This window comes from Heliangelus exortis, chromosome 1 (genome assembly GCF_036169615.1).
Source record: "Heliangelus exortis chromosome 1, bHelExo1.hap1, whole genome shotgun sequence".
Lineage (NCBI taxonomy): Eukaryota > Metazoa > Chordata > Aves > Apodiformes > Trochilidae > Heliangelus > Heliangelus exortis.
In genome coordinates this window covers 121,495,629-121,523,497 of record NC_092422.1, presented here as the reverse complement: position 1 = coordinate 121,523,497, position 27,869 = coordinate 121,495,629, and the positions used below count along the sequence as shown (strand labels likewise).

Genomic DNA, 27,869 nt, shown 5'->3' with positions numbered 1-27,869 from the left:
GGAATCCAACAAGGAAGACCTAATCCAAACTCAAATAAGTAAAAAGATAATGAGGGTAAGGTATCTTAAATTATTTCTACACCAGCGACAGGATTCTGGGTAAACAAAGAAATAACAAATCCTCATTGATGAGGAAAAAAGGATATCTGGAATAAAGTGGCATTTCTGAAACTTGATGGGCCAGTCCCTTGGTAAAAAAAATCATTAATTTCTTTCTGGATGACAGCAAAAGCTATCTGAGCAGGAACAAACTGCACAAACACAAGCAATAATACCTTTAAAATTACTGATAACACAGGAATTGTACAGCCTTAAACACACATGGATCGCCATGCTAGGTAACAGATTCCAGGGAGGGGAAGGATAGCACATTAAAAAACAACAAACCAAGGACCATGAAAAGTGATTTCAAGCACCTTGAACATATGAAATGAAAAACCACTGCAAGGAATTTTAACTTGTGAGACATTCCCCAGGGAATACAACTGGTCAGCAAAACATCCCTTCAACTTTTAGAACTGTAGCTTTCTTAACACAAGACACTGCACCCAAAACAATTCAATTTTTCAGATTTCAAAGTGATGTGTACAAGACAATAACTCGAGTGAAACTGGCAACTGCATCCTGTTCATATGGAATATGAACACGCAGAAGAGAGCCACAAGCAGTAATAAACCTGTGCTGAATCTGTACTGATTTCCAATGTGAGCAAAATCAGAAAATGGTCTGTCCAAGAAAGTAAATAAAGCAGAAAAATATGAATGAAACTCTGCTGTAAGAAAAATTTATTATGTGGCCAAAAAAGCCCCAATTCCACAATCAAGAAAGAGGAAGACTTTTGGTAAAAGATAATCCTGGGTTCACTAGGAAAGTCTGTGAGCAAAAAGAAACAATTTAAAACAAAACAAAACAAACAAAAAAAAAACCCCAACACACCAAATGGGAAAGGCCAGACAGCAACTGACATAAGTTAGACATTATAAAATAGACATTATAGAGTTTTATGGTAAGGAAAACTTTGTGGCTAGCAAAACTACTGGTAATAGGAAAGAGACCGGATCTTTCATTCCTTTCTTTAAATAAAAAAATAAACAAATCTTACTAATAGTACTGATGCTAGATAAAAATGGTGAAAATGCTAGCAATACAGAACACGGGAAATCAGTCAACAAGTATTTCCATATTCAGAAAGAAATAGGATGTGACACTTGTATGAAATTAGCAACCTCTAACCAGTACCTTAGTATCAAAGTAGAAGTTAGACAATGTCTAGCGGGGTAGTATATTTTTAGCTAGTATAGAAACCAGCGCCCTAAGAGTTCACTAACAAGCTCTCTAGCCTATTGATGCAGATTTTAATTAAACTTGGGATATCAGAGAAATACCTTAAGACATTCATGACAGTATTCCCAAAAGAAAAATTAAATTATTCAATGTCAAAACTATGGAAAAACTGTTGAGATGAAGAATTAATGAATGAAAAATAAAACCTATAATTCAACGGTTTTATGAAATAGAGATTTTGTAGAAAAAAAATATAAGAAAGAACCCAAACCTTAATTTCATTTTTAGATGACATCATTATACATTTGGTTTAACAAAGGGGACTGCATAGGTGCAACATACTTAAATTTTTGTAAGGCATTGACCTAGCACCATAAGTCAAAAAGATTTACTGTACATAATCATACACTAAGAGGATTAGGAAATGCCTAGCCTGCAAGTCTCAGAAAGAAGCTAATAAAAAGTTGCACTGAATGATGCTTTTCAAGTTAGTGTAGGTCAGATGCAACAGAGCATTTTCAACTTGGATCAGAAAGTAACAAAATAACAACTTAGGTTTGTGGGTGACAAAAATTGGGAAAGGGGCGAGTAACCTGGATCATCATGAGCCAGGTCCATTCACACAACCTGGACTTCAACACAGCCTCACTTTAAGTATCTAGAAAACCAGAACTCGGACCATACCTGTAGAAAGGGCGAAACACTAACACGGAAAGCTGAGACTTCAGACGATCTGGGGGTCACACCAGACAAGCAGCTCATGGGAGCTCCTATATAATGCTGCGAGAAGAGGGCAAACTCAATCTTCTGCAGACTTAAGGCAAAAGGCAGGGGGATCTTGTCCATAGGACTGGGGCTTGACAACTCCATTCTGAAATGAACACTTTTCTAAGATACTGAAAAATTTGACAAGATGTAGGAGAAAAAGACAAAAATAATTCACAGGTTCGAGGAAATCCCTTACAGTGGAAGGTTTAAGAAGTTCCATCTATTTAGCTTCTCAAAAAAGTGGATTGAGAAGTGGTATTACAGTGCTTAAATACCAGTCCATGGGAAAAAGCCCCACGGTGCTCAAAGGCTCTCTAAGCCAGTGGGATGGATGTGTCCACGACTGGAAGCCAAAGCCAAACAGACCCAAAGGAGAAGTCTGGCTTAAATATTTAAACAATGAGAATATGAAGTTCTTGCACCAGGCTACCAGTTGAAGGGATTCTGTGTGTCCCAGTGTCCCAAAATCAAGCCAATGCATTCTGTCAACACATACTTCAAGTACATGTTAGTTCTTGGGGGGCTCAATACAGAATAAAAAGGTTGAAATGTCACCCTGTGAAATGTAGAAATCAAATTAGACAGCTGCTTCTAGCCTCAGCTATGGCTCTAGAAAACACTCCAACTCCCAACTGCTTGCAGCCAACCCCAGTGACCAAACGCAGAGAAAAAATGTTTCTGCCACAGGTTCCACACACGCAGAGCTCCTCGCTCTCCTAGTGTGAAGTGCAAGACTGCCTAAAAGCAGAGATTTTGCTGCCTTTGTGTCTGCCCGCACGGCCGCTCGGGACTCACAGCAGTGAGATGCTCGTGCAGTGCTCTGGTGCAGGGGGAAGGAACACACGTCACAGGGGCAGGGTGCCCACAGCAGCACCTTCAAGGAGCCTTTTACACCAGTTTATTTCTATACAAGGTGGTTAAAAAATAAAAAAAAAGCCCCTATTGGTTGTTCATACAGAAGTCTGGGATTCTATAGGCTTTGGGTGGGTGATTGATTTTAAATCCCAATAATACATGCTTTTTCCCTTGCCTTCTCATTCTCTTCCGAGTCAGCCTCCACGATCCAAAACAGGACTAGAAGTCATGTGGACCAATTAAAAAAAAAAAAAAAAAGGGGGATGGGGGGAGGAGAATTGAAGACGAAGAGAAAAGGGAAAAACAAACAAAGATTGAAAATAAAAATTTGCCAGGATAATGCGTTTTATAAACACAGAGATAGAAACAGTTACAGCAAGGACAGAGCGGGCCAGGGGTGGGGAATAGATATTTATATATATATATATATATAAATTCAAGGGGCCTTCAGTTTATTCTTGTTGGCTCCCCCTTCTCATTAGATTGGTCTCTCTGTGGGGATCTTCACCCCCTTCTCTCCACTGTCGACCTTTTGGGGATTCTCTCCCATGACCAGGGTCCAGAAGAGGCCACCACCACTGCCACGTGAGTCCAGCCCGTCTTGGCAAGAGGGAGCCTGGGAGAGCACTCTGACGGGAGGCAAGCAGGAGAAGCTAGCCTTTCCCTGCCTCCTGCTGGCTCCTTGCAAAGAATGGTCTATTCCTCCTCCTCCTTCCCTTTGGGAAACTGGGGGCAGGACAGGTGTGTGAGAGTCAGAACTGCTGTTGTTCCGCCTTTCGGGAAAGGGAGTAGAGAGAAGGGTGATGATTATTTTGGCAGTCTCTTACCCTCCCTCCAGTTGCTTTTTGGTTTGTTGTTGATGCCTGCAGGCTTTTCTGAGGAGGTTGGGGGAAGCAGGAGGGAGAGGAGGAGTACAAGCTGCTAGGACATCATCCACAACGGGCAGAAAGAGCAATGAGCGGGAACCCACGCTCCTACAGGGCCTTGGCTGTCATGCTGTTCAGACAGCTGGGAGGGAGAGAGGCAGGACCCAGCTCCAGACAGACTCCTCTCTATTGCTCTCCACCAGGGGAGGAGGGAAGAGTGCAACACTTCACAGCCCTCGGGCAGTGTAGGCCCCTGTCCAGCCCAGAGAACATGCCTCGCCTCTCCCTCCCCGGCACTGGTCTCACCTTCCACTGGGGAGAAGGAGGTTTCTCCCATCCAGTCCTTGGGGCAGAACAAGTGACCCCTCCTCCCTTCCACAAGCAGGAGGGACAGGAATGGATATTTCTCACTTAGACACTCAATGAAATCCTCAAAAGAACCTCATCCAGCTGTGAACCCTGCCACATTCTTCTGTGGCCTGCTGAAAACATGTGTCCGAGCCCCTGCGCATACAAGGACCGTCTCTCCATCCCATCCACCATGCATGTCTCAGCATGCACACCCCCTTCATATGCATCCTACAGTGAGAGAGAAGGCAAAGCGGGGGCCTTTCTTTGGGTTTGAAATGAGGGGCTCTTGCATGAGGAAGTGATCCCAGCACAGGAAAGGGGCTCTTGCACAAGGAAGCATCCTCCTACCAGGCAGGCTGTTGCACAGAAGGAGCACCCCCTTGAGACAGGCTGTTGTTCAAGGGGCTGCCATGAACAGGGTTACACAGCCAGAAGAGGCTGTTGCAGGAGGAGAGGCCGGAGACTGTTGCACGAGGAGGGCCGCTGCACAAGCGGTGCGCCCCTGGGCGCAGGCTATGCACAAGAGGCTTTCTGCTCCCTGGGTTGAGGTCTCTCTAGGAGCTGGAGAGGTGCTCCACTTGGATTGCGCTGGTGCTGACAGTGAGGCAGATGTCCTTGTGATGCTCTGAAGTCTTGTAAGGAGTCAGGTCAAAGGAACACTGGGGGGGAGGGTTGGGTTGGTTAGTGTCTCCAGAAGGGCCCCCTGCTGCACCCCCACCCTGTGGTTGGAAGTGCTGCTGCTGCTGAGAGGCCTGGGCTTGTGCCTGAACCACCTGCTGCTGTGGGTCAGGGATGTTGTGTTTCCGCATGTGCTTCATCAGGTAGGTCTCCTGCAACGGGGAGAACGGTGTGAGAGAAGTGGATGATGTCTGCAAAAGCCAAACCCAGGGGGGAGGGACAGGGCAGCTCAGGGGGGGCTGATCCCATTGGACCTCTCTGGGAAACGAGTCCACTTTTTCTCTGGGAAATGAGTACCCCCAAGGCAGCAAACACTCACCGAGGTGTAGGCCCGGCTGCAGATGGAGCAGGTGTAGACCTTGGCGTGTTTCACTGTGTGCGTTGCCAGGTGTACCTCCAACGAGGCGGCATCCGTGTACGCACGGTGGCAGTTGTGGCACTTGAAAGGTTTGTCTTTGTTGTGCTGCCGTCTGTGGGACTGCGGGGGGAGGCAGTGGGGTGGAGGAAGGAGGAAGCAAGCACAGGGAACAAAACAAGTATTAATACTTGGGGTGGCTTTACTTCTGACACCCCCTTCCAGCCAGGCTCCTGGCTCCAAGCTCCCTAGCCCCTGTCTGCTGAGGGAGGTATGCCTGGCTCCTATCACAGGGCAAACTGCTGCTCCCTCCAGCCCACTACATCTTCTTCACAGATGCCCTTATTTCTCAGGCACTGAAAGCCTTTAAAGAACAGAGTCTCCTGCCTTTCCACAACCCCCATTTTCTCACTTCAGACACAACTCTTTCTCAAGTCTTTTGCTTTTCATTTTCTCCCCTCTTCTGCCTCACTACCTATTTGCTCCCCGCATCTGTCACTGCCCTTCAGGGCAGGATCTGCTTTAACTGCTCGCAGGCATTTACAGCTCTTTGCCATTTGGCACACCTTACAGTTCCCCTCCTCCAGGGTACTGCAACAGGACACACCACCACTGCTCCATTTGATCCCTACTTTTATGCCCTCCATTTCATATTAAAACAAACAAACAAAAAAAACCCAATCAGATTTTATGCTATGTGACATTTAGCAAAAGTCTTGGCCCAGCTCAGTAAGAAAACTACAAAATTGACTGGAAGAACTTAACCAAGGTCTCAACATTCTCAAGTCAAATTTACAATTTTATAGAATGCAACTTCTTTGGGCCACTAGTTCCACAAAAACCAGAAATTTCTCCCCCACCCAGAGCTTTCTGTATTCTTTCACTCTCCTCCTGCCCCAATTTCTCCAACTCCTTTACCACAGGTGAGGAGCCTCTAGTCCAACTTGACAGCTGCCCTTTCCACCTCCATTGGGGAGGACAAGCCCAGGCCCCTTACCTGCAGGTTGGAAAGCTGGGTGAAAGCCTTTTCACACCCAGGGTGAGCACATTTGTAGGGTCGGTCCCCGGTGTGGATACTGTTGAGGAGGAAGAGCACAAATGGGAAGCAGTGAGCAGGCAGGCATTGCAGACTGCCAGGGCCTGATGCTGTGATCAAATCTCACAGTCACTCAGGAGAGTGGGGAAGGGGATGATGTTGCCTCCAGATGCTGTTCCAGCTAGACAAAGGGAGCTCTGCCCAGCTCCTGTGTCCAGCTAGAAGCTAGAGAAAACAGGCAGTCAAGCAGACTTCTGAGAGTGACCAGGACTGAGGAGCAAGAGCTTATGAATCCCTGGCAGGCTTGGCATGTGGGCCACCTAAAAATGGGTTGAGAAGGAGTCTGGAGGTCCAGGCTCCCTGCTCCAAGCTCAGGAGTCCCATATGACCAAGAGGAGTCTCTTCTCCTCTTTCTGCGGTACCAAGAAAACAGCTCTGTTCCTTCTCAGGACAGACACTCCCGACACTTTTCCCTTTACATTTTCAGGCTGAGATCACCTACGGTGGTGTTCATCTGTCTCTGACCCCCTGCAATGCCAGGAGAAGCTTCCACACACTCAGTCCAATCCAACCCCCGCGGTGCCAGTCTGGGATCCCCTACGGCCAATGCCTCTCTCTCTATCGCTCTCTCTCTCTGTGCCCCCCGCGGTGCAAGACCATGGATACCCAGGGACAGCACGTGCCCACCTCAGCCCTGACGTGGTCAGTGTCTCCTGCGCAGCCTCCACTCCGTCCACTCTGGTGGGTCACCTCCTTCTGTGGGCGCAGCCGGCCGCGTTCCCCGCCCGCCCCCCGCATGCTTGGCGCGCGTGCTCCACAGGTGCATGCCGGCAGCGCGGGGGGGCCAGGGCCAGGCCCCCGGCCTCCTCTGGCCCTTACCGTGTGTGCTGCTGCAGGTGGGAGAGCTGGCGGAAGGCCTTCTGGCAGTAGCGGCAGGTGTAGGGCTTGGCCCCCGAGTGGATGCGGAGGTGCTGGGCCAGGTAGGATGTGTTGGCGAAGCTCTTGGAGCAGTGAGGACACTTGTGCGGCTTGACAATCGCCGTGTGGAGCTTGGAGTGGATCCTGCCGAAGAGGAGGAGGAGCAGCAGCAGTTGGACACGACCGCCATCTGGCTAGTGCTGATGGAATGAGGGCACAAAGGGGGTGGGACAGCACCAGGCTATCTGCTACAAGGAGGAACTCCAAACACGGCATGAGCTCGCTCGGTCTCAAACCCGTGCTCCCTTTGGATTTAAGAGATCGTGGTCTGTCCGCACCGGGGGAGGATCCAGAGAGAGGAACTATAGAGTTTGGACTGAGGGGCATTGGCAGAGCTGTGTGTGGGAAGCCTACGGCTGAAATAGCAGGGGGGCTGCAAGCCTGGACCGAGACATTTGGCAGCACTATGCTGGGGTGACAGGGAACAGTCCTCCTAGGCCCACTCTGCTCTCGCTCTGACACAACCAGCCCTACCTCCTGTCACAAAGCATCGCTCCACGGCAGGCGCCCCTTGGGGTGAGCTGCGCTAAGCTCCGTGCACGCCCAGCCCCTCACTAGCCGGTGACAAGCCTCACGTCTTGGACACCACTAGTGCCGCTTTGTCAACTACCTGACCGGCCCGAGGAAAACAGCGTGGTCTCCCCAGGCAGCTGCCCACTGCGGGTGCTCACAGCATGCTGGGGTGACAGCAACATGCAGCGCGGAGGGCTCCCGGCCTCCTCTGGGCCTTACCGTGTGTGCTGCTGCAGGTGGGAGAGCTGGCGGAAGGCCTTCTGGCAGTAGCTGCACGTGTAGGGCTTGGCCCCCGAGTGGATGCGGATGTGCTGGGCCAGGTAGGAGCTGTTGGCGAAGCTCTTGGAGCAGTGAGGACACTTGTGTGGCTTTGTCTCCGTGTGGGACTTGGAGTGGATCTGCATCTCCGACTTGGAGTAGAAGGTCAGCGAACACATCCGGCACCTGGGACCGGGACGAGGGGAAGAAGACAGTGTCACATGGGAGCAAGGCCAAATACCTATCAACTCTAACTGGATGGGGTCTTCCACACTGAGTGAAGGAGGGATGTTTTCTCACTACATGGTTCTGGGGAGGTTAGACCCGGGACACTGTGCTCAGCTGCGAGTACTCCGGTCACAGGGGGACAAAATTAAGCTATAAACTGGCAGAAGACACCAAGCAAGACCTTGCAGACAGACAAGTAAAGGTCTTGGAGGAATCAAAGAGGTTTATTTATTAGGCTTAAAAGGGAGACAGGGCAGCACTTTGGAAATTTTCCAACAGCAAACTGAAGGGGACAGGAATAATAATTTCCAGACAAAAAACCCCACTTTGTTAGTTTATGATTTATTTCAGTGGAAAAAAAAAAAAAAAAAAAAAGAAAAAAAAAAGGCTGCAAATCCTGGAAATCCCAGGTTAAGGTTCATCTTTGTAATGAAGTTAATTTTGTGTACTGCTAAGTCTGCAAAAGCTGTTATGACCACACCCAATTAATTCTGCTCACATTTTTTGAGAAGCTGCTTCATTATTTAGAATACAAAATGCTGCAAATAACAGTGCTGCTTTCCTAGCAGGTGTCATAAAGATGATCTGGATATCAAATGTGTTATTTCACTGGTCTAATGGGCTTCCATCATTTATAACTTACTGATGTGACGAAAAATGTTTTGTCTAGGAGTTTGGACCCATCTGTTCTCATAATGATCAGAAACATATTTGGTAACACACAGACTCTTTGAACAGAAAGAGGCAGTTGGCATTTATCTGCTATGGATGCTGCTGTTAAAGACTGTTCCTCCCACCTTAACACCAGGCTGTTAAGAGAAGCTTGCAGAGTTACACAGTTCAGGATGGTAAAAGCTTTTAAGGTCGATAATTTGACAGAGAGACAAAGGCTACATCCAAGTTGCTGGACTTTTTTTTAAAATAAAAACTGTGCCAACCAAGGACCAGAGTTATGGTTTCTCTGAACTTAAGTTTGCAGACTTTTCAATGAAACAAGATAAAATTGAACTTGCACTTGGAACTTCCAGGGCCACATCCAAGAGAAAAAATGCTGTCCAGAAGAAGTCTGTTTAACATGAATTCAACCTTCACAGCGGGCTGACATATGTTTTTGTCTGGGAATTTCTTTAAGTTTTACAACTGCTCCAAAACTGCTCTGTGACAAAAGTCTCTGCAGGTATTACAAGCCAGACAGAGCTGATCCTGCTGCTCCCTATATCCATCTCCTCCAAGGAGGATACTACATTACATCTACTATTGTGACTATTGGCATTGGAGCCAGAAGCTTTCTGAAGTGCACAGTCTGATCAGCATGTGTAATGTAGGGAGTATTTATCCAGCACCTACCTTAACTTCCACAGGCCCTTCCAAGCCACAGCTTGGTTTTAAGCCATTTAACTGGAAGCAATGCCTCCCTATCAAGCACTCTACCACACACCTGCCATAGCATTTTTTCCTCTCCATCATTGTTCCTTCACATTCATCTTTCTCTTAATCCACTTTAATTGCAAACCCTAACAGAGCAGACAAGCTAAACACATCCTTAGATAAATCCTCCCTCATACAAACACAACAATCCCTTCTGGAATCAACAAACAGAAGCAATTGGACTGTTTATCCCTAGGACTATTATAGATACATGGGGGGGGGAAAAAGAACACCAGAACAATCTTTTTAAAGAAGTAGCTCTTGGTTTATAAACCAAACTATCTCCAAACACTCATGCAGTTTGTTCAGACTTCTGAAATGTTTTAAGCTGGACCTGAATACAGCCCATGCATTTTGCAGTTCTCAAGTCATACTTACGAGGATTGTATCCTTAATAGCAGCAATGCTAGAAAGAACTTTGAGGTGAATACTGAACTGAAAAGTACCTCTGAGTCTGAGTCCCTGATAATGCAAGTAATTATGCCACAGTCCCGTGACTTTTATCAAGCTCCCTCTCAGCAGATGCTTACTTCCATTACTCTCAGTTAAACTCTTTTCCACCATTTAAGTCCTCTGATAAGTAACCACTCAATTGCAAATGATCTCCCAGTGCAATGCTGTGACAATAGGGATAACCAAAGCAAAGGGGAGAAGTAGGTATCATTTCTGTAAACAGGAACAGGGCCATTATTCTTGCAATAGTGTGTCTAATTCTGAAGTCTACCAATCAACAATTATTGAAAAACTGAGACAAGCCCAGCAAACTTAAAGAACAATGGTATGTGAAAAACTGGCTTTGCAGTGAAGATTCACAAGGCCCAGCCTATCCAGGGTTGCAGAAATGCTTAGAAGATAGATTGGTCAATACCCCTATAAATGTATGTGGGAAGAAAAACATCAATTACTAGGAACTTGCTTCATGAGCCAAGAAAGGCATAATGAGAAATTGTAATTGACAGCAGAAGTTAAAAAATCCAAGAAGAAACGGGATCTTTACAACCATGAGAATTATTCATCTTTGGAACAACACTCAGAGTATGGCCTCAATTACTTGGCCCCTACATTAAATATTTTGAGAGTCCATCTACACTGCTGAGGGTAATACCTTTCTAAAAGTTTTGCTCTAGCTTAAATACAATTTTGGGTACTAATCTCTTCTGTGCTATACTCGTGACTATATTTTAAGCAGTCTATTCTGTTCTGAAAATTTCATGAACTTTATTATGTCATCAAGCCTAAGTAATCCCTTGCATTAAATGTGTAGTGCCATAAAGCCATCTACTTTATTTTCCACAGCTTCTGTGCATACTTTGCTTTACTTACTTGCTTTGTCAGGTATCTGCCTCCAGGTCAGAAATTCCTTAGAACAAACTTTAGTGAAGAGAAACAGACTGAACATCCTTTGCTATTTTCAAAATTATAAAGAGGTATTTCTAAACCTGACTGGCACTTGCATAAAAATGGAAGATAAATCTGATTGTTAGTAAAAACCATCTTCCCCCCTGCCAATTCAAACACCTCTTGTCTGAATTCAGCAGCTATAGACATTCCAGTATTGTTTTTCAAATAACATTTTAAAAGGAAGTCTTGCAAGGACTCACTGTTCAGTCATCTGATCAGCATTAGCCCTGAGAGGGCAAGAATATTATGTAGCATTAACAAATTGATGAACCTTCCAAGTTAAAAAAGCCCTGGAACACAGCAGAAAGCTGCATTTCAGAAGAGTTTTGTATTGTGTGGTATATCAGGCATTTTCAAGGGAACAAATGATCCATTTAATTAAGGGCTTCACGTTCTGCCTCAGACATCAAATATTAAAGGGGAAGATGCAATCAGCCCTCTAGTGGGCAAATATAGATTTTTTTAAAAAAAATGTGAAACCTTTATGGATAATGAGAACATCATAACTGACACTAGCAGCATTTCAGTATTCTCCTTAAGTGACATTCTCCTGGCTGGGGAGATGAAAAGTTGGGAGTGCTCCATGCTAAGCATGAACAAAACGCTATATGAAATAATTGATTTTTTCCCCTCTGTTTAATATCCATTTTTAATCTTTTTCTCCCCACTGAGCTTCTAAACTAGCATTACTTCCACTGTATTCTTTCTGAAAGCAAGTAACAGAAATGACTGCAGCATTCCCATTGACAGCGTGACACATCCCTACAGCTTGTTAAGGCTCTGCAAATTAGACAGCCTAGGAGAACATATTCTTAATAACAGAGGTGTATGTCTCCATAATAAATAGTTAATTTAGTACCTAGCTGTATGCCAGAGATCAAAAGGAACCCCTTTCGATGTTTGTAATGCTTTCTTTTTACAGTGATTCTGTAGGGAAATACAATGAGACATTCAGAGAATATTTGTGTTAGGCAGAAACACCCTCGAAAACCATGAAATGCCAGTAAAGGGTAGATGTACAATTTTAATTCTGCTCCCATATGAAAGTAATTATGATGAGTCATAAACAAAATTATGCTTATAGCAACTAGACTACAATTCTGTGGCACACAGTGCTATATTTTTTTCCACTTTTCATGGAACGTTCCACCTCATTCACCAATTGCTATTATGAGATAAAATACCAACTGAACTACCGGTTCATAGTCAAATTTGCCTAAAATGGATTAACTGTATTTTTCAATCAAGTGCTTGAATAATCAGTATGAGTAGTGAAAATTACATAAAACTTTTACATGGCTTTGAGAATTCAAATTCCTACTATCTACTGAGACTAGTCTTAGAAGTTAATTGAGCCCTTGCTCCTTCTGTTAGACCACAAATACAAGTTAGGCCACAAGTTTAAAGAACAAAAAAGCAAATCAGGAAGGTCTGCAGTTAAACTAGATGATAAGAGCAAGTTTAGGCTGCCTGAAGAAGTACGAAGATGCCAAGTGAAAGCATATGAATTGAACTTCTGCTTTCACAGTTCTGCACCCAGAATGAGCTCCTACTCAGAAGTTAACATTATGCTTCCATTTGCCCATTTATGGTACTGGCATGTATACTACCCTGTCTATCAGCTATGATCAGGAATCTCAGTCAACTCATTTTCACAGGCTTTCAAGTCACTTGGTGGCTTGATAAGGCTAAAGAAAATCATATACTGCTGGCAAGGCAGCTAGTGTTTTTAAATGCTCTCACCACGTAGCACTTTTCAAGTTCCCAGATTTGAGGGCATGCCTGCATTTTGTCCACTTTCCCAAATGTTCTTTAAAAATTCCAGGCTCAGAATTTTGTGGCATTTCAGCACATTTCACAAGTTGCCTGTCTTCTTTGACTTATGTCTTCTTTTACTTATGATTTCAACAACTGCATTAATCCTCTTCTGTCACAGCCTTGTACTGGGAGCTCACACCGTGTCACTGAATTCCTAAAAGTCATCTTCACAGTCATACTGTTTCCCCATATTCCTTATCCTTGGATCAAATATATTCAATAGAATTCAACAGGACACTTCTGCCTGACACTGTTTTCCACTGTGTCCAAAAACCTAAGCCTCAATCCCAGACTACTGGAGAAGTCACAGAGTACTACTCAAAAGGCTGTCTACCATTGGACTATATAAAAATACATTTTGCTTAATAGTTTCAGTTTAACAACCACATAAGGCTTCTATTTTTGGGGTTTTTTTTTAGCTATCCACCAGCTATTACTTATAGATATAAATTTTATCAGCCATGACTTTCTGCTGACCTCCAAATCACTGAAAAACATCAGGCCTAAGACGTTTCCTACCAATTTGTGAAATCAGTCACCATTAGCAGAAAGACCAGCACTACAAAATAAAACATAACAAGGGCTTTCCTTGTATAGAGGAAACATGCAAAAAGCTAAACTTAAAAGAATACAAAAGCCCCACGAGAAAGCACTGGTAAACTTGGAAACACCAGAATTAAGGTCATCTATGTCACCATAATTTGGCTCTGCAATGCAGGTGCATTGTGATACAGCCTTATTGACTGTTTCCACAGAGCTGCAATCCTTATTACGTTGCACAGACAGATTCTTAACTGGCAAGTGTTCAGGTTTTTTCATCACCACTCTGTGTGCAGCCTCAAGCCTTGTTGACCACATGCAATTCCAACCTCATGAAGCAGAACCACTCATCTGTTGTACCCACCACAGAAATACCAGTGCTCTATAAGCACTGATCAAGCCCCACAACGCCCGTTTTATTTTTTCTAAGGTAAGGGAGTGAAACACAGTAAGACAGACATACCCACTAATTCCAAGTGGCCAAACTGATACTTATGACCACTTTTTTTTTTTTTTCCCCTTTAAAGGAAAATTAATATCATATGCATTCAAATCACAGCTCCTATATATTTCTGTGCTACGATGTAATGCTTCTGTAAAGCTAAACAAGGTCTGACATGTAACAGAGGACTATTAAATGATACTTGAGAAGAGATTATGGTTTTAGGAGCACCAAATGTTAATTATTTCAGGATTACTGTCTGTGGTCATTTTTAGCCTGCAGCAAATGGAAATCCACTGAAGACTAGACATAACTTATATCTGCACAGGCTTCAAGGCAAAATTTTCTGCAGGCTGGAACCACACAGCTGTAGGATACCATGGCAAATCTGTGGAACAAGCAAGCATAATCCACAGTTCCTCAGACTAGCAGTCAAATGCCTTCCCAAAATCATCCTTCTTAACACTGAAACTACATGTCAAAATATATTTTTGTTTTTAAACAGTATTTTCAGGTTGTCTAAGTAAACATGCAGGACTGACATGCCATCATGTACACAATGACTATAATCACAAAATCAAGGATGGTATCAAAGTGCACTGACTCAATAGGGCCAAATTAAGGTGTGACAGAATAGTTAGAAGTTCTCTCTCCCCATCTGAAACTGTGACTGTCCCACTCATTCCCTTGTACACATGCATTCCATTGATGTGTAAGTAACATGCTAAAATTAAACTCACAAGTGAAGGACCTTTCTTGTTAAAAACGTCTGCTTGGTACTATGATGAACTGATTGTGTGTGTGTGCACAGAAACACAGTCACATCTCAGCAGAAGGGACAGAACTTATCATAACACAAGTTTTTACTTTATTATATCCTGAGGCATGTGGTCAGTCTTAATTCTGACACTTTCTAGCCTACAGGCACAGCAGTCATATACAAAGCAAAGCTTATGTGTACAAACTGTGTGTGTGTGTGTGTGTGTGTGTGTGTGTGTGTGTGTATATAAATATGTATATATGTATGGATGTGCTTGTGCACCTGCCCATCTCGGTTCTGAGATCATAAGCCAGTTTCAACTAAATCTAGAAAATGGGTAAGGACCTTAAATTCATCACAAGTCTTATTAAAATATGCAGCTGGGGAAAGAAAAGAGACCCTCTTGGAGCCCCCTGCTGAGGGAAAGGCTAATAAGCTCACCCTTGATTAGACATCAGAGAATCCACACAGGAGAGAGCCGCTGGAAACCAGGCTTCATTAGTTCCGCTGCTCACGGAACTACTTGTTAAAAAAAGCAAACAGAAATTCCAACATGTGGCATCATACTGACACCCATGTTGGTCATAAGCAATCTTAAGATCAACTGCACAGACCTCTGCCACTGCAGCTAGGATGACAAATGACAGCAATGGTAGTTTGACACCTTTTTCTAGCCTTAGAGGGGCATGAGGTTCTTTGCCACACAAGGTTACATTCCTCTGCTTAGATGAGAGACATAGAAAAATTTAAGGAATACTGGGTTGAATATTTCTAGGCTGTGGAGGGAATATGGTCAAACCTTCTGCCTGACACTTCAACCTTAACTCCCCCTTTGCCCTTCACCTTCTACCCTGCTGCAATCCCCTCTCTCTGCCACCAAGACCCAGGCCCAAGCTCTTTACTGACATGTCCCAGACTCCTTAATGCAGTGCTCGTTCCCTATTCCCTTTTCCCAGTTACCTAATACCTTTCTCCTCTACTCCACACTTCTGTCTGTCTGTCCATTCCCCATGCTCTTGTTCCCATCTGTTCTGCTAATTCTAGGTACCTCCTCATTTTCCAGCCCCTAACAGATCTGCCTCTTTTTTCCTCCCTTCAATCTCGGTCCTTCACAGATTAACTCTGTGCCACATCTCCCTTACAAATAGACTCCCCTGATGCATTCTTTAGGCTTTAACCTTTTCCCTCTCCTCCTTTTCAATTCCCAACTCTGCTCTACCAAGTTCCCAAACTTCCTAGACAAAATCATCTCCAGGCCCTGACCATAACTCACTCCTGTCCCTACTACATTTGAACCAAGCAGTGTCATCCTGCACCTTGCCTTTGTGCTCATCAGAGGGGGGAGGTTACTGTCAACACCAGGCACATCAGACTCCCTTCTGAAGCAGAAGCAGCTGTGACTGGAGGAAAAGCATGCTTGGCCCTTCAGTACTAGTCTAGAAGATGCTTGTTTGCTGCAGAGAGAACATGTATTTAGCCCAGCCTCATGCAGAGAATGTGAAAGGTTAAAGCCTACTTATCTATTCTGTGGAGAAAGATAAGTCTGGTCAGTGCCTGGAGTCATGCAAGCCTTAAGAAATTTCAAAGAGGACATTGTAAATTTCAACTCTAGACTATAAAGCATCTCAGAGCATGCTCGACAGATTTTTTCCAAGCTTACAACTTGGCCAAATTTGACCATAGTTTCACAGGTGCAAGTGGCTTACAAAGGCATAGCCACTGCATTTCAAATCTATTCAAAACCATGTAAAGTTCACAAAACTGCTATGCTAAATCCAATATAGGGCAGAAAAAAAGTCTTCTGATGAGACATGTCTGAGAACATACCCACACATTGCATTCAAACCACTGGCTGCCCTTGTATCCCTAATTTCCTCACTAAAGGGAGCCTCCATCCAGCTCCCTCACACCCTACAGTTCATCTCTGCTTCTTCATAAGCCCTCTAAGGCTTCTGTGCACTTTTGGACTATGGACTGACCTCAGAAGCTTCCTATGTCTTTCAGCAGCTTATTGTTTCCCAAACCACCAGCTGTTCCCACAAGGTAGTGGTAGTAAGAAAACTGAGAACTAGCAGTAGGGATCAGAGAGCTTGTTGGTTACAGTATGATGACAAGGCCCTTCTCAAGCTTACAGCTCTTCTGTTGGTTTCCTAGGCTCCAAAGCACAGCTTGCAAAGCCTTTCCAGACTATAAACTGGTATTCATCCTAGCCTTTACAAACTTAACATGGGAACCAGCCTATAAAGAGCTCCCTTCCTCTTGCAAAGAAACTACTTAGAGAACTGTTTGTTAGAGAGAGAACTGATGACTTAGCCCAGACTAGCTCAAGCAGTTCATTAGTCTTGTCCACTGATCATACCCACACCATTAACTTCTAGAAGTGCACAGATACAGGCACCAAAACAGTACTAAGAAACAATCCTACTGCCTCCAGGATGTATGCCCACTCTCTCTTCTTCAGCACCTCTTAAGCTACTGAAAAGAAGCCATATGCTTCACACTGCCAGCATCTTACTAGAAAGACTCTCAATGGCAATCTCATTTTCAACGGAAAAAGGATATTCTGTAAAGATGTCAGGGAAGATTAACAAAGAGCTGAGAATGAATCCAGACAAGACTGAAGCAGCATTACTCATGAAGGAAAATGCTTCACAGGACTGGGTTACACACTGTCCCCTGCAGATGCAAGCACTCTTCTAATAGCACAAAACAAAGCACCAAGGACTCTGCCAGACTAATCCTACAGCTAGATGTCCAAGATCTGCAAGGGACACCATCATTAGCAAAAGCCTCACACCTTTTTTTAGAGAAAAAAATAGTCAAAAGGATTCTTACACTACTTTCACAGCAGACTACTAATCCTCTTTTCCAGATGATACAGAAGCAAAACATCTGCCATTTGCTGGAGCAGGAATCTCTCCATTCTGTACAGAATGGGATGAGATGCAACACCAGTCTCACCTAGGTGCTCCAATTCCTTCTAAGTCTGCCTTGCTGTGCTACTCATCCAAGGCTTCACTTTCTCTTCACCAGCACACTAGCAATCAGGAATTAGGGAAATCAGACACCTGCTCAGGCAGTCAGGACAAGAAAGCTCTCTGAGCTCAAAAAGAAACTTAAAACAAAAAAAGATAATCACTTTAAACAGGCTGATTATTGTAATTATTGTAATTAAATATTCCCAAGCTTTAGGAATTAGATATTAAAAAAAGGCACATCGACCAATATAGTACAACTCCTTTCAGGCATCTGACTAGGTTCTTCTCCACCTACCATCAAAAATCATACAAACGTAGACATATGAATACTACAAGCAACTCCTCCTCCAGCCTCCCTAAGGGAACAAGAGTAGATGAACCTCATCCACAGTCTAAGATGTGCCTGCTAACTGTAGTAATAGAAACGACCCCAATCACCCCCTAGAACGAAGAAGGAACACAGGAGTCCTCAAGGTTTTAACTTGCAAGTCTATTCATATGTACATTATGAAGAAATGATTTTACAGTATTTCACAACAGTTTTCTCCCCCACAGCTCCAAGAGAAGATAGCATTTTCTTTTATTGCTTTTAGCTCTAAACTTGCACATGGACACCAGTCAAAGAGAAGACACCACGGAGGGTAGAAGCACTCCTTGGTGGTCTTCAATAAATCTCTATTTAGCTACCTTGCACCTTAGTTCTGCTCAGGGGAAGGCCTGCTTGGGATGGAGGCTGGAGGAAAAGATAGATGTCACGCTGACATTAAACATTAAGACAGGAAATCTTCCTAACTACATGTTCCTATGTATAAACTCATCTGTGTTTTTCCTGCAAAGTCTTTTTCATGAGCTGTTACATAGACTATGCATGTTCATAAACTTTCTGCTGAGTCATTCCACCTGGAGTGGGCATTTTTTTCCAAATTTCCAAGTAAACAGGAGCTATAATTAAAGTCTTGGTTTAACTTTAATTCTAGTGCTCACTGCCAATTGTGTCCCCTGTAAATACATATTTAACAACCTAATTAGCAACCCAGACTGTAAGCAGCTTGAGTAGTGTGGAATTGTGGCTAAGTCCCAAAATAAATGGTGGTATTACAAACAGAAGCTACCTAACACTCCCACCCCTCTTTACCATACGCTGATTATATTTTAAAGTGGAAGAACTGGGACATTGGGCAAGAGAACAAAAAGGCTGATCCAAGTCCTGGTTTTCTACCCATTTAACTGTATTGAATTAAAAATGTAAACATTCTTTAAATGCTATTGTTAAAAATTAAACAGAACCTGGGGTGGCTGCACTGAGTCTGTGCAGATGCCTTCATATTGTTATGACTTAATTCCAGAAACATACCTACAACTGTACAAAAAAAACCAAAAAAAACCCAAAAAAAAAAGGGCTAGGGTGGCTCAACAGAAACACTTTGAGACAGGATAATCAGCACAAAGAAGGAAAGTGAAAAGAGCTAGGGACCATTTCCTATTTCTTTTTCCATCTGGGTACTACTTTGCCTCTTACTACCTTAATCATCCCTCAGAAACACCTATCACTACATCACCCACCTCACCCACCAACTAAGACAGGACATCACATTTCCTCCCTAGTACTTGCCTGCTCTGTCCACTCCCCACATTTTCTAAAACACCTACATTCCTAACCCATTGGTTTAAGTATTCCCTCCCAGTTAATCTCTCCCTTTTACCACCACTCACTTGTAAAGACAAGCCACATCCCTCCAAGCTCAGAAACCCAACCTCAGGGCTCAGAACTCTCCTGCCTCTTATCTGATACCCCTAGGGCTCAGAAACACCCTTATACCCAATTCAGAAATACTTTTATTTTTTTCTATATTGTTGTGAATGCTGAAATGGGAGATCACAAGGGGCAATGCACACAGGAGCAGACACCATCACCACCATTCACTTTCTGCTCTGTGTGCCTCCAGATTGCAGTTTTTACACTGGACAGACTAATTTGGGGCACCCGGGGCTCTCACACTAGGGCCCTCAACTAACATCAGACAGTACTGCATTCTGCAGTACATCAGCCATACTTCCTGGCTGTGGCATCAAGGAGACAGTTAAGCCCCCATAACATCACAGTCATCAGCTAACCTAGTAACATTAACATCTGTGCATTTAGGGAAATATGGCAGTCCACTATGATGGAGACCCTTGGTTTTGGGTGGACCCACCAGCTTGCAAACATTCCTGATTAGAGAGAAAACTCAACTCATTCTGTCGCTGAAGGAATGTCTACTCAGGGACTCTACATGGAACAGGCAGAGATCTCTTTTTCCCCATGTAACCCTCTAAAGGGCTTAACAAACCCCCATCCCCATGCAGTGTTACAGTCAAGGTTTAACTCTGCTCCCCACCTGTATGTCTTCCCATCCTTGTGCTGGTCCTCATCATCCTCGTTTGACAGCACAAAGGGATCACTCATCTCTGGCAGCCCCGACTCCTGCAATCGTTTCTTCTTCCGGCCACGGGGTGGTTTGGGGGCAACTCCCCCACCCCCACCACCAGCTTCGGATAGGGTGGTTGTCCCTTTCTTGGACAGGTCAGGAACCACCTGGAGGGCTGCTTGTGAGCCAGGGGGTAGCGCAGAAACAATCATGGGAGCTGAGATGGGAAAGGTCTGGGCAGAGGAGGCTGTGGTCACCAAGGAACCTGATGGGGAAGTTATCACCAGACCAGGACCTGCAAAGAAAGATGGAGAAAGTCAGTTATGACATTTCTGATTATGTCCTTATTCCACAGAATCAAACCTTATACACCTACTTTTGACTACAAACAAACACAAGAGTAGCCTACACACTCCCAGTCTCCACTGCTGGAAGTCAAACTTCCATAAGGAGAATGGATGTGTGGAGTGCCAAAAGATCCACAGTGAAGCCATGCCAAGGCAGTCCACACCATCACTAAGGATGGGGATAATCTACAGCCCTAAATGGATTCTCCAGGACTTTCTGTTCTCTAAAACTGGAGTCTCCTTCATATGGCCCCAAAGCCTTTGGAGTCCCTTACCTGCTGTCATGAGCCCAGCAGACTGCACTGGTACCACAGTGATGTTCTGAGTCACGGGGGCTTGACTGTGTGGTGTCAGCTGCTCAGGCTTGGTGTCCGAGTCCATGGAGATACCAGCAGGGAGGGCCACAGAGGTGGGCACTGTCAGCAGGGCAGGGTAGTGGGGGGGAGCCAGGCTGCAGCCCTTCTCTGTGGGCAAGAGCTGCTCCTTCATCTTGTTAATAAACATGGTGTTCTCAATCTAAACAGGTGGGAAAAAAGGTTTTTAGAATACCCTGGCACAGATTCTTCCAGCAGCTGGCTGAGCCAGAAATGCAACAGAAACATTCATCATGCATGAATTTCTAACGGGAATCGAGAGCAGCATAATATGTTAGAAGACAAAGACCTTACCTGTCCCGAGACGGTGGGCACTGCTGGCCAGAAGTACGGGGAGGAGTTGAAATGAGATTCTTCCATCCTAGCTGGGCACAGGGGGAAAGAGGAACGGGGAAGGGAAGAGGAATGGAGGAGAAGGAAGACAGACAGACAAACACACACACACACACAAAAAGAACATTAAACCCAAAGAGACTCCAACATGGAACTGACCCAGTCTAATGCTGTGACAGTTCCTTAATCTCCCCTGTCTTACTTGACCAACTTCTCCCCACTTTTGAGTTATTTGCCCAAGTAAAAAAATTATTTTCAGGAGGAAAAGCTGTCTGCTGTTCCCATGGGCTTGGGTCAGTCTCAAATGCCTCTTGCCCAAGAGCCATCCATGAAAAAAAAAAACCCAAACCAAACCAACCAACCAACCAAAAAAAAACAAAACCAGGACTGACTACGAACCCAGAACAACTCAAAAAGTCCCCAGCAATCATCCACCCAAATACATGGCATAAATGATGAAGCCTGTGCCTCTGCAACCAGGCAAATACAGCTGAAAACCATTTTTTGCTGTCACAGACAGGCTGGGACTTTACCTGTCCCTCCACCCCAGCAAAGACCCAGATGCAGCAAGGGGACATTAGCATTATGTTATGCAGGAAGAAAGGCAGGCAGAGAGAGGGAAACAGACTTGCCCAAGGTAACAGACAGCCACAGCAGACCAAGAAGTCAAACTCAGGGCTCCTAACTTCCTGCTGTCCACTGCTCTGAGCACCCCAGCCCCATTCTCAAAAGAAAACCAAAAATATCGCTCAATATTCCTGACAGCCAAGATCCTCTGCTCTCATCCAAGAAAACGAGGCAGTTGGAAAAGAACCTGATCACTTTTTCCCCTGAGATCCCCTATTTTCAAGTGGGATCATGTTGTGGCTCTCCATTGCCCATCGCATTCCCATCTTTGGAACAAGATTCTGCAGGACTCTGTCCCCAGCCAAGTGCTCCAGCTCAATGCTCCATGCAGTCAGAGGACCAAGTCAGACACCAAGAGGTAGCCCTCTACAGATAGAAGTGTCATCTCTTTAGGAACACTCATCTGTCAGAGCCCTTCCCATTCTAATCCTGACATTCCTCTGTGTAATAGCATTCGTGACCAAGGTTTGTTATACTTGTGAAAATGCTGTTCCAAAATTAAAGAAATTCACAGAAGAGTATTCACTGCACTCAGAGAACATCTGGCAGAGCAAGCTGCTTAGAGAAAGCAAGCACTGTATGTTTCTCATGCAGCAACCTGCAAATTGTCCCACTCCTAATTCTGTTATGATGTGGCAGTAGTCTAATTAATGAGTAAATATTGCTTCTGAAGGGCCTATCTCAATCATCAGATAAACTGAGGAGCACGCCCCAAGTAGCATACAGCACTTACTTTCCAGACATATATTAGGGCAGAATAAATACATGTGGAATTGCTGCGCACGAGCCAAAATGCAAAGACAATTTTCCTCTATGTAGAGAAGCAGTATTTAAATGAACCAAATTACCTGATAATTTTGTTTTTATGAATTGCTCATGCAACAGCAAAGCCAAGTGTTCCTGCCTCACTCACTCACTACAAATCAACATGCTTAAGGAGGAATTATTTACCTTGCCTCAGTGGCATGCAGTCAGACTGCTAGCTGCCTGACTGAATTACTCGGGATTTACACTGCTGTGATTCAATCAGAATCTGCTGGGGCAAGACTCTTACCTTCCTTCCTCTCCTTTCTCTTCTGAGCCAAATTAATTATTAAGTGCACTGCCCACAGCAAGGCCCTGTGTATGTAACACTTAATTACATGACTTTTTTCTTCCCCAGGATGGGCACACATGAAGAGATAACGCATTCCTGGCAATTGAGCACCACCCGAATCAAGAGGGGTGTTTGGATTGGAATGTAAAGTCTGGGTTTGAGGTTGTTTGTTTGTGTTTTTCAAATAAGTAAGCCTTTATTTGCTTATCTTCCACATCAAAAGCATCAAAGTAAACCTGACTTTGTAAAAACATAGCCCATATAATAATCAGATTAATTTTCTAAGTGAAGTTTGTAATTGTCCAAGATTCAATGGCAAACTTCAGCAGTTAAAGAGAAAGACGCCAATTTAAACAGAAATCTCACAACAGCTTTCTTATTTAAAGAGTTTAAGTTGTGAAATTCAACTCCAGTTCCAGGTTCTAAAATCCAGACTAGCACAGGTGAGGGCACTCACTGGCTGCCTGTCTTGATCCAGTCCCCAAACAGAACTTCAGAGAGCACCCAACTTCTGCTTGCCTTGTGTTCAAGTTAAAATAAGGCTCTTACTAATTCTTAAAAGATGACTACACTGTTTTCATTAAACCCTCCTAGAATCCACCTCCCCATCCAAAAAAGCTTCATGCTTGAGCAGGTATCAGGCCTCAAAACTTTTGACTTGAAAGGCTGAAGTGTGATGAAGTTATAAGAATGAGGAGAAGGAGAAAGTGCAAGAGTTGAAGCTTTCATGCAATCTTACTAGCAAGCCAGTCTTCCAAAGGGAGATAACAAAGATAAAGATTCCTCCACCAAACCACTGTCCTAATAGCCCCAGCTGCCCCCCCCCTACCCTGCTTTTAGGCTAAATGGTATTTTGAAAACATGCACCCCTAATTTGCAGCCCCCACTTTAAGGCTGCTTACACTTACTTTACCAGAACTCTGCACGTAACCCTTCCAATTGCTCTATAACTACCAGACATGGGCTGGAGCTTCAACCCTGTACCACCGCACGGTCCCACTGCAGTGCCTTCATCATCCCATCTTCCACAAACAGGCCAGAGATGGGACCTTCTTCCTATTCACCAGTCTAGTATCAGACAGATGTCAACGTACCTCCTGATGTAAACCAAAAACACCTTCTATGTACAGACCACAAATGTACATAACACCAAATAAACAACCAAGTGAACCAGAGAACTCTCAAGGGACAAGGAATCTGGAGTTTAGCTCTCAGAGTACTTCACAGAATCAAATGCTTATATTCAAATGCTTATACTTCTCTGCAGATCATCACTTTAATCATAAACACACACGTGCAAGTACACGGTGAGGCAGAGGCTGTGTTTCTGGAAGGCACAGTCAAGGTTGGGTATGCAGGTGTTTAGAGGCTGACTTTTAGTATTGCTTTCTTTATCCTTCAGATACCTAGCTTTTACTTTCTTTGCGGTGCAGAGTTTTAAGTTGACCAAAAGCCCTGATTATGAGACTCGGGAATGATTTACTGCGTCCTTTTTGTGCCTGCCCAAGACCTTTATTCAGTTACAAGAAGCTCTGAGGCTTAATTGCTGCATAATACTACAGATGCTGAAGGCCACGCAGGCCACAAGGCCAAATGCAAAAATGCCTCCACGAAGCTCCTAAGCACCAAGAAGTTCAATCGCCGCTACATCTTTAGAACGAGCACATCTAGATCCACATCAGGAATAGCCCAAAGATGCTGGACAAACTCCCAAATCCCAAACCCACACACCAGAGTTGGAAAAACTTTGGTGCTGTCCCCTGACCCACGCATTGCTTCCTCCCCGAACCGCCAGAGCTTCTGTGTCAGCAGGTGCCTGACAAGGGACATGCCCTGTGCCCCGGCTCCTTCCAGGCAGCCCATCCCCTCTCCCACACCCTGGAGCGCTTCCAGCCCCCAGGCGCCTTGACCTGCGGCCCGTCCCACCCTACGGCCCCCACCCCCCCAACCCCCGGCGTGGCCGGAGGAGGCCCGGGGGCGGGGGGTGACTCGCGCGGCTCCGGCAGCTCCTTACCCCTCTCACTCTCCCTCCTCATGCATCTCTCCTCCTTCCAGGGCCGTCTCTGCAAACAAACCGCCAGGGTTACGGGGGCGCCCGGGGCCCCGCATGACAGCGGGCGGCGCAACGCGGGGCCCCCGCAGCCTCCGGCCCCTTCCAGCCCCCGGGGAAGCGGCCATGGAGGGGGAAGGGCCCTCCCGGCAGGGACCGGCCAAGGCGGGAGGGGGGGCCCGGACCCACCTCCCCCCGCGGGGCCCCGCGCGCACACGGCGGCGGCGTACGAGGGCGGCGCGCGCCGCCCGGTCACCCCAACCCCCTCCTCTCCCCCCCTCGCGGCGCGGGCGAGGCGGGGCGAGCGCGGATCCCCCCGCGGCGGAGCCCCCCGGGCGCGCTCCGCACCCGACACCGCGACGGGCGGGCGGGCGGGCGGGTGAACAGACAGACAAGACAGACAGACCGACAGCTCTCCTCCGTTTCCGCTTCCGGATCGCTTCGGCTCCGGAAGTCCCGCGGACCCGGTCCCCTCCTGCCCCCCACACCCGCCGCCCGGCAGATTACCGGGCACCACCCCCAAAGGCGACCCCGACCCCGACTCCAGCGGCGGCAGCGGCCTCCTCACCGGAAAGAAGAGCGGCGAGTCGCTTCCGGATCAGGGGGCGGAGCGCGCCTCTGCTCTTCCGGGGCGCCGAAAGCAGCGGAACGGCGTCACCGGCGCCTTGGCTTAAGAAAAAAAAAAAAAAAAAAAAAAAAAAAAGAAAAAAAAAAGAAAAAGAGGCGGAGCGGCGGCGGCCGCCGGCCCGGGGCAGGTTTCCCCTCAGCGAGAGCACCGGCGGGTGGCAGCGAGCGGCGGGTCCGGGCTGGAAGCGGGGACCGTGGGGCGACGGGGAGCGGGGGGCAGAGGCGGGCGCGCGCTTACCGGAAGTGCGGGGTGGCGGCGCGCGGGGAGCCCGGGCTCGGCGGAAGGGCGGAAGTGGCTGGGCCGGCGGGGGCGGGAGCGCGGCGTCCCCCAGCCCGGCCGCCAGACCACTTCCGGCCCAGGCGGCCTTCCCGCCGTGACGCGCGGAGGTGCGGGGCACTCCGCCCTCGTCAGTATTCATGAGCCCGCCTCAATAACGCCGCCCTGGGCCCGCAGCCGCCTCCCTCGCCCACCTGCGGGCAGGGGTTGGCCCCGCTCCGGCTGCCGAGGCCTAGGGCGGGCGTGAGGGCGCGCCGCCCGGACTCTTCCTCCTGCCTGCCCCGGGGCCCGGTGAATGCTCGGAAGTCCTAGCCGGGAGGCCTTGGGGCTGCTTCAGCCGGGCAGAGAGATGCTGCGGCTCGGCTTCCCACCTGCCCGGAGTACCCGGTGGCTCTGTCGTGGCCCCGGAGCTGGTGCCAGGGCTGCAGAGGGTCGCTGGGGCGGCTCGGGTGGCCGCGCCAGCCCAGCGAGATGGGGCGGCTCGGTTGGTCGGGATGAATTGACCCGAAGGCTCCCCGCCACCGCCCGGGCGGTCTGTGCCTGGCCCTCCGCCTGTGCTGACTCCAGTGCTTTTCCCTGGCCGAATGCTCAGCACCTTCGGCATGCTAACCCGACAGGAAGCACTTGGAGCAAGCTGATTTTCTGCGGGATGGGCAAGCTGGGCCGTCTCCTTAAGTGCTGTGGGGAAGAGGAGAGCAAGGCCAGGCAGGGAGGGGAGTGGGGTAACTAACCCTTGTTCCTTAGTTGCAAGCCAATGCCTCATTTAACCGCACCCCAAATATCAGGGGTTTTTTATTTGTAGCCAGTTCACAATTGACCCCAGAGGGGGCTGCAGCTCTCCCTCATTCTCACTCTTTGAAGATTCTGTTTCACAGATTTTTATTTTTTTTTTTTTTTAATAGAATTGGCTGGGTTGGAAGGGACCTCAGAGATCATCAAGTCCAACCCTTGATCCACTACTGCTGCAGTTACCAGACCATGGCACTGAGTGCCACATCCAGTCTCTTTTTAAGTATCTCCAGGGTTGGAGAATCCACCACTTCCCGGGGCAGCCCATTCCAATGCTTGATCACCCTCTCAGTAAAGAAATTCTTTCTAATATCCAACCTAAACCTCCCCTGGCACAACTTGAGACCTCTTGTGCCCTCTTGTCTTGCTGAGAGTTGCCTGGGAGAAGAGACCAACCCCCCCCCTGGCTACACCCTCCTCTCAGGGAGTTGTAGAGAGTGATGAGGTCTCCCCTGAGCCTTCTCTTCTCCAGGCTGAACACCCCCAGCTCCCTCAGCCTCTCCTCATAGGATCTGTGCTGGAGTCCCTTCACCAGCCCAGTTGCCCTCTGGACCTGCTCCAGGACCTCGATATCCTTCCTGAACTGAGGGGCCCAGAACTGGACACAGGACTCAAGGTGTGGCCTCACCAGTGCTGAGTACAGGGGCAAAGATTCAACCCACCTGAGTTCTGGCTGGCAGTTTCCCCCTGCTCACTGTGCTGGCACCACCAGTGTTTGCCGTGCAGCCCAGGCTACTGCACTTGATGCAGCAGTAGGTCCCTGGAGTCTTGGTGATGGTGCAGGAGAAGGCATGAGGCTGTTCCTGGAGCACTCCACAAAATTGCTGAGCCAGGCTGTCTGATCACCCCCACACCCAATGGGAGGCAAGCCTCATGCCCACTCAGGTGGGTTGAACCTGTGAAACGGAATCCTGGCCATGAGGCAAGGTCACCAAGCCAAGCTGGCTGTTGCAGCTCTGCTCTGTCTCAGACTCTTCAAATTTTGGTGGAAAGCAACGTCTAGGTATCATCTACTCCATGACATTTCTTGTAGCAGGGATATCTTTGGCACTGGGTCAACCTTTCAAGTCCGGTTAGGTTACCTTCCTCACCTGTGGTCTTGCTCATTGGGCACCTGGCTGGGCCATTTCTGTGCTCTGACTTGGGGAAAAATCGTTGTGTTTTGTGTTGGTTGGTTTGTTTTTTGGCTGTGTGTTTTTTTTTGTTGTTGTTGTTGTTCTTGGGGGTTTTTTGGTTGTTTTTTTTTTTTTGTGCAGTTTGTTTTTTTGTTTGGCTGGGGATTTTTTGTTTGTTGTTTTTTGGTTTCTTTGTTGGTTTGGGTTTTTTGTGTTTGTTTCGTTGTTTTTTGTTTGTTTGTTTTTTTTTTTTTTAATAGTTGCACGAGTTTTCTGCCAGCTTGGCTTG

General features: G+C 46.6%; 1 protein-coding gene and 1 long non-coding RNA gene across 17 annotated transcripts; one reads left to right on the top strand and one right to left on the bottom strand.

Annotated features, from left to right (window-relative positions):
• Positions 1–768: 768 nt before the first annotated feature.
• On the bottom strand, positions 769–26,460 carry ZNF384 (zinc finger protein 384). 16 transcript variants are annotated; one of them, XM_071763729.1, is made up of 13 exons: positions 25,638–26,460; positions 25,341–25,441; positions 24,737–24,785; positions 23,631–23,819; positions 20,961–21,027; positions 20,568–20,808; positions 19,916–20,240; positions 15,001–15,078; positions 7,904–8,128; positions 7,073–7,255; positions 6,155–6,233; positions 5,122–5,280; positions 769–4,954 (listed from the first exon to the last, which is right to left on the bottom strand). In XM_071763729.1, exons 4-13 carry the CDS (start codon positions 23,681–23,683, stop codon positions 4,679–4,681), a joined length of 1,686 nt encoding a protein of 561 aa, XP_071619830.1. In that variant the 5' UTR covers positions 23,684–23,819; positions 24,737–24,785; positions 25,341–25,441; positions 25,638–26,460; the 3' UTR covers positions 769–4,678. The 16 variants fall into 16 exon arrangements, with proteins under 16 accessions (XP_071619830.1, XP_071619871.1, XP_071619854.1 ...); XM_071763770.1 differs by having other exon boundaries at positions 20,961–21,031; positions 25,638–26,459; XM_071763753.1 differs by lacking the exon at positions 23,631–23,819 and having other exon boundaries at positions 20,961–21,031; positions 25,638–26,459.
• Positions 26,461–27,137: 677 nt separating this feature from the next.
• LOC139805355 (uncharacterized) lies at positions 27,138–27,617 on the top strand. The gene is made up of 2 exons (XR_011729784.1): positions 27,138–27,350; positions 27,402–27,617. It is a non-coding gene; the product is annotated as an uncharacterized lncRNA (long non-coding RNA).
• The last annotated feature ends 252 nt before the right edge of the window (positions 27,618–27,869 follow it).